At 33.0% G+C, this 10,963-nt stretch overlaps 1 protein-coding gene across 1 annotated transcript in view; it reads right to left on the minus strand.

Annotated features, from left to right (window-relative positions):
* The window catches only part of LOC132554058 (uncharacterized protein ZK1073.1-like), a 64,740-nt gene extending 56,526 nt beyond the window's left edge, over positions 1–8,214 (minus strand). The window contains exons 1-2 of the mRNA XM_060218354.1: positions 8,117–8,214; positions 7,721–7,771 (exon numbers count right to left, since the gene is read on the minus strand). Of these exons, the coding sequence (XP_060074337.1) occupies positions 7,721–7,771; positions 8,117–8,134 (69 nt within the window). The 5' untranslated portion in view covers positions 8,135–8,214. The remainder of the gene's footprint in view (positions 1–7,720; positions 7,772–8,116) is intronic.
* Positions 8,215–10,963: the final 2,749 nt, after the last annotated feature.

Here is a 10,963-nt window from a genome sequence, read left to right on the forward strand (position 1 = left end):
CAAACATCATGTGACATCATTTATCCATGACGTCACTGTAGTTTCCTAGTATGTCATAAGATTTTGTAACATGGTCATAATTCAGAATAGGACAAACTAGTTCATACACTACAAATATCGCTGTGGAGATATTTTCTTGCAATATTCAGCTTTAATCATGCCTAGATTTTTGGTTTCTGGTCACATCTACTGCTTGCTTTGCTGTGCTAGCCATGACAGACAGCACAGAAGTACCTCTTTAGCAAATGAGATAGACCTCATCTGGCCTAGTTTGAGAGCTAGCTCTAATGAAATTCAAGTTACTGTGTAGAAAAAGGGAATAAATGAACCTAAGAGAGCAATTTGTCAAAATGTAATGGTTTATATTGTCTACATATGACATCTATATAATAATAACAGTCTATCATATATAATATATGCATACTGAGGATATGGAATACAGGAACCTACTTGTCAGGTGTTGAGTATGAGAAAGACCTTTCAAGCACTTTTTGAAAAATAATTTAGATGTAAATATGTTTTTCATTAAAAAACCTGAACCTATTTTCTTGAAATTACACTTATAATACATTTGAATTTCATTATATTTATGAAATCAATATTTGATTTTCACTTTTAAAACTAAGTGAGAATGTTGACATGTATATAATGTCGAAATCTAAGATAGCAAACTTGGAAGCATCTTTATCTCAATTCTTCATTACTATGAAATTCATCTCTAACAGGAACTGCTTTTGAAATTTGATATAGTTCCCTGCATGCAGTTTGTTGTACTAGTTTTCTTAAAAAAAAAAAAGAGAAAGAAAACGACAAAATTCAGATGCTAAAATCTAACAGGATCCTTAGATGTTTTTTCATTAAACATGTTCTAGTATCAAAATACACACAAAAACAAAGAGTGACCTTCATCTGAAAATGAAAAACCACTTATATTAAGACTTTACACTTCCTTAATTCAAAATCATGGCACCTGGTAGTCCTGTTGGTGATTCAATCGGTCTTAAAATTGCACATGTACACCTGGAAACTAAAACAAGCCTGGGGCTCTTTATGACATTTGAACCAGATTCAAGTCCCATATGGCATGAGGCTCTCATAAAAGTGATATCATTGTTGGAATCTACATCCCCTTTAATCATTTATGACCATTTGATAGTCAGAAATGCAAAAGTCTTCATGATGGCATATGTGTCCTTGCTAAACCATTAACTACTTTTTGGTTTAAATAGGATTTGATCCATATTTGCCATGACTAAAAAGTTAAAAAAAAAATTAGGTTTGATCAAATGCCTTTCAAATATGGAAAATTGCACCAGATATTTTGTTTAAACAAGAAATACTGTCAACAGGATGTTTTGAAGATCACCCATCAAAACTTAGACCTCATCAAATATTGTATAACATATGATGTAATACTTTGTGATGTGTGGATCTTTGTTATCTGAACATTATAAAAACTCTTAGGCTAGATATGCACAGTGGAAGTCTGAACCAAATCCTGTAAGGATCATAGTATTGTTTGAATAATCGACTGAAGTAAACATTTTACATACTTGAGCTGTTTTATAAAGCGCTATCCAAATAAAGTATCATTAAAGTAAAGCTAATTATTTCTTTCATTTGCTGTAAATTCTGAGTGATATAATTTTGTGTTATAAAGGACTGTGCACTTTTACTGAATAGAGATTCTCACGTCTTGCCCTTAGGATATATGAGAGAGTGGAGCATCCACCTTAAACAATATTGCATGAAACAGAAGTTCAGGTGAAAAAAAGATGTCAAGTCACCAATTCGATACGAGCACATCAACTTTGCCATGTACTGAGATAACATGATTATATCAAGTGCTTTTTTCATTCATTTCAGTAAGGTCCTTTTTAGAGGAAAAAATTGATGAATTTTAAAGAAATCTTTAAGGAGTAAACTATATATTATGGGAATTTAGCAATATTATTTAATTGATCTAGTTGGGAATGGGGCCCATATCTGATGCTATATAACTCCCATAAAAAGGCCTTACATGTACATGGAACCCAGATGGGTAAAGAAAACTAATCATTTACCTCTATGAGACTAAGTATATGGGGACTTCAACCCTAAGGGAAAGATTATTGATAGCATACACAAATTTACAAACACCAGCCAACAAATCTTGACCTTGAGATCCCTTTATCTAACCCTTTGGAGGAAGGGAAATTTGTGAAGATACTCATGTTTCACGTCCACAGAATTAATGACAGAATTATTGAGGATCTAAAAATGTAATGATAAAACCTTACTCATGTTGATGTTTAACTAAAGTCATATGCATACAGACATTTTCTCAATATCATTGCATCATTTGAAACATTTTTCATCAGCACATTTCACCAATTGTTTGTTTTACAAATTGCTTTTAGTAATGAACACATTTTGAAACGGATGTATTTCACATGTATATAGAGATGTTAGCTAGCCTATCACTGAAATTTTAACGTATATGGAGCATTATATTATATACCTGTATGAAACTTGTTTACAAAAAAATTCATGGCTAAGTGTCGTTTCAAATTTCAATAAGCGGATGTTATGCAGCAACTCCATCAAAACAAAACAAAGGAAAGCACCTCTCTGACCTTGACACCTGACATTATCGCTGACTTTATCATAATGACTGGTGACCTAGTCAGTCGTGATTAATATATACACACATCTGTATGCCAAAACAAGTCATCAGAATGCACGTTAACCCAAATAAACACAATTTATTTGTTATTTATGATATATATCAATCTTTTTGCAAAAGAAAAGGGTCCTGTTTGTAAACATTATGACTACACTGTACTTTACCTAATACTTCAACACTCTAATTGACTTATGTTGAAGATATCAATTTTCCTTTCAGAAAATGTTTGAAAATTCTTTGGTGCATGTTTTGACTTATTTACTTCATTTAATATTGGTAAAGCCACAGCAATTGCTCAGTAAGATGAGAGGTTCCCAGATGTGTGGTTTGATTTTAATATTAACTCAGTGTCTGGATGTGTCTCGGGGGACATAATTATTTACCCATAACATTCCTAACCCTTTGAAGAATACTAAAAAACAAGGCAATACTGGTAACTGTCAGCAAAAATGCAAATGACCTGCTTGAATTTTAAATTCATATAAAATCATAAGACTGCAAACAATCTTTAAAGAACCAAATCTGATGTCCTTTGCTATTTAACCGAGGAAATCACAAAACTGGATGTACACATATACATCTTTTGCTAATTGTTTTATCAGTTTTCTGCAGTGCTATGTATATATACCACCTGAATGCTGGAAGAAACACTCAACTGGTAGTTTATTTTGGTCTTGTATCTAATATCATACACTCAAGTTATCAATAGTATGTGAACACCCTTGGCATGCTAGCACAGATATCCATTCCACAAAAATCACAGGAATTTTTCTTGGAGGTGCAAGTAGTATGCATAGACTTGCATGCACATGTTACGTTACTGCATACAACCAGGTATGTCTATATAGATACAATGTGTTAGCAACTACAGGCCCCTTCATGGACAAAGTAGATGCTTTGCATAGCCTTAAATATTCTTCACTGGGATACTGTGCAATGTTATTTCCTATTTTTCAGTTTACTGAATAGAGTTTAATCAACATCCCCACATATCCTTAATACACATGTTAGAGGTTATTCAGTTCACCTTCACCTCCCTACCTCTACCATCCCTATTACAACGTTTAGGAATGAGAAAAGAGGATCTTGGGAGATCTTTAATTGGGAAGCAGAGTTTAATTGCTTAGCATTAACATAATAATCTTTTATTGAAAGTTGATAGACACTGAAAATAGATGTAGGCAAGGGGAACCTCCGTCCCATCTCACCCATGTCTCCATCCAAAAGAGTGAGACAAGGAACTCACACACAGCTGTTAAAGTGTGAAACATCTGTACAGGCTAAGATAATGAGTTATCTTTTAGTATTATCTTCAATTTCAATAAATGTCCTAAGATATAAGAATATAATGTTCTAGATGTTAAAAAATTGTATATAAATTATTCATGAATTTAGTCCCAGGGTAAAATCACACTATCGCTTACGTCACTGGAGTATGGTGGTCAAAAGATGACAAAATTGTTGAGTTTGATGGTTTAATATCTATAGAAAGCAGAAAAATACAGAAGACAAGACAAACATGTCTACAGCAAATAAATGATAGTGTCACCTCGGACTGAGGATATGGGAAAAATTTGTTAACTAAATAATGGGGATGAATTTTAAAAAGAAAATCTTGATGGAAGTTAAAAGATTACATGTTGATAAAAGTTAAATATCTTGAAGTAAAGCGACATTACTATCAAAATTCCAACTTTCTGACATAAACTATTCCAAGATAAATTGTGGGTGTACATGAACTACACCTTGTACACCAACAGTCAGCTAATTATGAGACCAGTGATCCTCCCTCACCCTTACTGCCACCTGTAAAAGTGCTTAGTTTAACCTATATTCACCATAACTCCATCCTCCATCTAATTAAGTTAACGAAAGTTTCCCTCTGTGATTGTTTTTTCTTTTTTTTACTTGGATTACCTCCAATCATCTTCTGGCTATGTCAGCTCTCATTCCCTATTATATGCCTGCAGTTAAAAAAGTCCCTTATCCCATAGATGTTTTTAACCCCTATGGTGTGGATAACCATCACAACCTCCTTCCTAAGTTCCATCTGTCCTACCCACTATGCAGTCAATATTTAGGATAAGTCCCCTTCTAATTTGAAACCTTTATCTATGATAAAATCAGGGATTTTGTGGGGCTGAAATTTCATGTTTTTTTTCTTAAAATACATTTTTGTTGAATTTGATTTTGAGTATGAATAGTAAACTCAAAAAATCCACCGATGAGAAGTTAATATGCAGTCATAACTATATTTTATTATTTCATGGACACATAAATTCCTTGATTAAAAGTTCCTGTGAAATCAGTGAAAATAAAACCCCACTGAATTCATTATTTTACAGTAGACACCAAATCAGGATCCAATCACCTTATGATTTCTTATCCCTGCCCGGGAATATAAGAGTACTGATGTGAATTTATATTTGATGTAACAAGAGAAAGTCTGTAAACCTATGAAAAGGAGCTCAGAAACATACCTGATGTCAATAACAGCTAGACTGACCTGATTTTATGAAAAAAAAGTCTGTGGCTGGATGGCTTGGAAGGAAAACTTGGCAGTCAGCCAGCCATGCAGACAAAATGTAAACATAAATACTACTTCAGAGTGTGTATTATACAAATCTAGTGGGCACACTTGGTTCCTCCTGGAAATTTAAAAACAACCATCCTAACATATTAGCAAAGCACATGCACATGGTGTGTATGTTGACATTTGTTTTGATGCAAGTTTCATTAGCCAAAAATGAAAACACATTAATTATAGCTGTCATGTGGGCTGCAATTTAATCGTCTGCATAGTGATTTAAATAAATGATGGACTTTCTTCTGTTTTTTGTTGGTTAAAAAGTTCAAACTTGAGTAACTGCAGTGTGCAAGACCAGAAAATAGTTGAAAGGAAAGATTTTTATTTTGAGTATTTTGAATTAAGCAATATACTGTAGATATCATTCATGCACCAGGAGTTTCTACAACAACAAGTGTGTGAGAGGAGTCTGTACAGTGAAATGTGCTGACACAATTAATTTTGCCAATAATACATTATGTGTTGATACCATAAGTTAAGTTAAGTGTATTGTGTTGACTGCAGTATGTTATGTGATGACACATTGACCTGTTCTTTTTTTCTATTTCTGTCATATGTTAGCAATATTCCATGTGTTGACACCTTGAATCACTTCTACAGTAAACTGTGCCAACATCTTGAGTCACTTCTACACTGTAATGTGTGTTAACATGTCGAGTCACTGGCAAAGTGTTGACACGTTGGGTCACCCCTAATGTGTACTATGCATCGACTAATTTTGAAACCTTTGCTATGTTGTATGAGTTGACATCTAGACTCACCCCTACACTGTTCTCCATGTACATGTTGACATCTTGAATAATTCTAACAGCGTTATATGTGTTTATTTCTCCTACAGTGTAGTGTGTGTTGACTCCTTGATTCATCATTACAGTGTACAGTGTGTTGACATCTTGATTCATCATTAGTGTCTGAATGTTGGCACCATTGATTCATATTTATAATGTACTGTGTTGACACCTTTGATTAACCTTCAAAATGTACTGTGTTGACATGTCTGATTCACCTTTACAGTGTAAGTGTGTTTACACCTTGTTGTATTGTGACCACTAATTACTGAACAGTATACCCTGTTCAATGATGTCAAATTACATGTACATCATACAAGTTGTTATTTTTAGAGATACCAAAATTTGTTCATAGCAGTTGTGTATGCACTAAATTAATTGAACAAATATATCTGTAGCCATGGAAACTGAATATAAACCAAAAGGCTTCTGCTTTGGAATTTCATCATTTTTTTCTCTTCAGAAAGATCCTCTATACTCACACAACATGTTATTGATTTTTGTTAGCTATAAAGTGTAGTTTCTCCACTGCAGTATCATCAAGCATCAAATGATTTGTCTTCAGAGTGCATCACCCAGGATTTCAGAATTATCAATATGAACTAACTGAATGAACAAGGCAGTTAGCATTGGCACAATAGTTTGTATAAGGTTATACATAATTTAAATGTTATTGCCTGAACTAGCTATATACAAAATTATATTTAACTGAACAAATACATATTCAAGATATTCATCTGTATGGGTGCCATCAAATGCATTTAGAAGGGTTAAAAGTACATGTATAAGCTTGAAATCTACATACATTATATTTGCATTTTTTTCCATTAAAATTAAAGTATAGGCATGCATGCTTTTCTGTATAATGAATTACAATACCTCAATCTTTTTAATGTTTCTTTGAATATATTTTTAGCAACTTTATATTAAAAACTCCACTTTAATTTTTATGAGAATCCAACTGAAGAAATATATTTCAAAACACATCTCCTGTGTTAAATAGGTTTATTTTCATGAACCAACATTTTACTGACTTGAATGTCTGAGAAGACAAGGACCAACCCTGACACTGTGTGACTTGAATTATTGAATAAACAGTGTCTTTGTGGTGTTATGATACGCTTCACTGCATTAACAATCAACAATCAATATTTTGTACTGACACGCTGAAGTTCAAAATCAATAATTGACGCCATGTTTTTGCTTACAAAACATTTATAAAGTTCTTTTCATACAAGACCCGTAATATATTTAAGATGACCTTTGCTATACTTAGCTGTGTTACTGAGAGAAGTAGGGCACTATTCGCCGCATACCTTCCGTCAAAACAAACAGTTTGCGGCAAGCATGTGCCTTTGTTTACTATTAAAATGCGGTCGGTGAGTCACGTGACTGACGCTGTAGGCCTACACATTCTCAGCTCAACTGTTAAACAGTGTCCGCTTTCCGACAGCAGAGTATACGTAAGCCCTATATGCTCAGAAATTTAAAAAAACGTTTATCAAAAATATGTGCATCGCCTACATTTTGTTAACATTAAACCATGCAATTGTACTTACCACTGTCAATAAAGAATTGCCACAATATATTTCAAATTTTTTCATCAAAATGGTCCCATAAAATCCATGATTATGAGCATTTTTCACTTAAAAATTCCACAAACAACGGAATTTAACCCACCTGAATGTGCACTTTAAACCTCCCAACTCGTGGTGCAGAAATTTCGCGTTCCTGAAAATTAAAACGCAAAATAAATGTATTATATCGATTTGTCCAAAAGGCCGCAAGTTGACTTCGTTTAATTATAAATGTATTCAAATTCTTCAATGAGTCCCTTCTGATTCATTTCCAATAGAATTGATTTCTTTCATTTTCAAAGGCATTCGTTCGTAATTTGACCTTTTAACCATAGCCCCATACTGCTGAAGTAGAGGATGCTAGCCTACAGGGATGTACCGTTACATACAAAATTAAAATAATAATAAAAAACATTCTAACGCATCAACGTTTTTCATTTAATTAAATGATGTAAAACGATATGAAAGACGTATTTAAATTATCTAACGAAACTCTTACCTCGGTCGTTGTCGACATGTTTGTAGCAAAAATATCGTTAAATGTATCCCCTGCAAAGGTCTTTTCAGAAATCGGTTGTTGAGCGTGACAACGTTCCGAGATTTGCCGAAGTTCTCTGACTGGCTACGGTGTTGTGTGACCTCGGAGCAAGGTTCTTTACTGACCTTGACTTCGGGGGTTTCCGGAATTATCTTGTGAAATAGTAATGAAGTAAACCCTTCCTTCAATTATGCAAATACATGTAGCATGGTTGGTAAACAATGAAATCGTTTTGACCTTTTAAAGCATAGAGTTTTATATATAATTTCAGCATTTTATCACGGTAAGATTACTTACAAATACAAAACCGACTGACGGTAATAAGAATGCGGAATATATTTATAAATCAAATGGAAATTATGGATGATATCTTATTTTGAGGTTATATAAGATTTTGGTACTGGTTTTCAATTCCTTCCCCACGAATCGCTTGGAATCATTACAGTTAGATATGATTTCATCTGTAATATCTCAATGATAGAGCTCTTTTCGCCTTATTTTTAAAACTGTATTTATGTTGATTAACATAACAACATTATTCAGGTTTGTACAATCCATGGACAGTATAATTCAAACTGCAGTTTTTCTCTTTTATAATTGAACATCATTTGAATATTTCATATTTTCTTTATGCATATTTTATTTTGCATTTTCCTTTTTTCTCACGAGGTACAATAATTCAGCAATCAATTAACTATATACATAAAGGAAGGTTACAGCTTTGCAATGCCGATGATATTATGAGCATTTATTCAATGATAGCAATATTACACATACATACATTTAACTGTAAATGTATATATGGGATTGAAAAATAAGCTTGAAGTGTATGTTGTTACTTTTTCTGTTAAATAAAAAACCTCTCTTACATGAAAACTCCATAACGAACTGAAAACAAACTACAAGCCTTTAAAAGTTCAATGTAATAAAGAAAGTGATGCCCGTGCACACGTTAAAGATCAGGAAACAAATAGAATGCGTTTTAAGAATGAATGTGATTTACAAGTTTTTAAGATTCATTTCCATGATGATGATGATGTATGTTTATGAACTTTGCTAATGTTAATGTATGACAAATGACGATGAAGATGAGAATGACTGACAACAACGACAACGACGACGACGATGACGATAATGAAGATGAGAAGGAGGTGTGTTTACTGATGAAGATGATGGTGACATTTAAATTTGAGACTCATCCATGTCTTTATATGAGATGTAATGTGTTGTAATTATCATGTAATATATTGAAAAATTAAAAAAAACTGAAAAGGATTAATTTCCAATGGATGCACTATTTCATAATATCAATGAAATAAATTAAAAAGGAACCAATTCGACTTATCTCTCACATCCATGATAATACTATACATAAGTCATAAGACATCCGTTTCTGTTAGGTTCCCTCCAGTAATTTCCTAATGTATTTAAACAGAGGACAGCACCTCCGCCTCCGACCTAAAAGCGCCTTACACATTAGTCGCCTCCGGACATGGAGAGTGCAGGAGGTATGTTTTCTTGCTTCGGTACTTCTTAGTATCAAGAAGGAAAACGAACTAAACATAAACGTTTGTAAGAACTCATTCAGGAATAAGAAATTGATTTAAATTGTGCAAAAATGAACTTTTTTCAAACGGTTTGCGGATAAACTTAAATAGTTAGTAGAAGAGACAGCGGATTGTTTGAATGATTTGACAATGACACTTCAGCAGCTAAAACATTATGGGGAAAACTGCAGATTTTATGTAATGAAATTTTTATTTGTTCATTTTTATTTAATTATTTGATATTTCGTTTTTGGGGTATTTAAATCATTACTGATCTTTTCCTGTAAATACCTATATCTAATGAAAGACCGAAAACGAAAATATCTGGAATTTTAGACTGTTTATTTACATTACTATACTACCTAAATATCTTATAGTATTGCATAGAAACATAATGGTTGATTTTAATGTCTTACATTACATCCGAGTAGTAATGTTCCGGTTTCACTGACCGTTTCCGTTTATTTCCCTATAATTCGTCAAAGTCATATGTGTGTTTAGAAGAGAAATAATAACCAATAACATTCTTTTATTTTGTATTTGACTACAACGCATATTTTATATTTATTGTCAACAAATGACCCGTATAGTGCTGTTAAAATGTAAACGCATTAAAGGCGACTTTTACGTTGATAGTATAAAAATAATAAACCTTCAAGCGTCTGATCGACAAATAGTGTTTTTTGTTGCCATGACGACATAAAATGCAATATGGCGGCACTCAGTTGAAAGATCGGGCAACTGGATTTTAAATCACACTTTTGGTAGGTTATGAGTGATTTAAAACATTGACATGGGCATTGTTAAATAAGAATACTATTTGCCTTCTAGAAACAATAACCAAACCAACACTGGTAATCGATAGTGGATAATAAACTTGTCTTTTTTGTAGTGTACTAAGCCACAGACACAGGTCACGTTTACAAACAAATCTATTAAGTTTGAATGAGCTTCACTAAGTCGTTTTTAATGGCTTTCTGGTTGTGTTAAACTAAAATCTGTAAGCAATAAGTGATTATGTAGAATCGAGATAAATAGTGATCTTTATTAGAAGCGCAACCGGTTTTGGCGACTGATCATATTACCTGGTGACAAATTAACAATATCTGTTAATCCGATTTGACGACGTCTGTCTCATCAGATTTCGTGAGTAGAAGAGTGAAAATGACTTATGTCAAAGATGAGTACATATGATAAAGAATGACACGTTTAAAATGTTTGGTATTATTTCTGCATGATTTTCATTCTTACACGTGTGCAA

Source organism: Ylistrum balloti, unplaced genomic scaffold (assembly GCF_031769215.1).
Source record: "Ylistrum balloti isolate Yb309-2 unplaced genomic scaffold, AGI_CSIRO_Ybal_v1 Utg370374, whole genome shotgun sequence".
Classification (NCBI taxonomy): domain Eukaryota; kingdom Metazoa; phylum Mollusca; class Bivalvia; order Pectinida; family Pectinidae; genus Ylistrum; species Ylistrum balloti.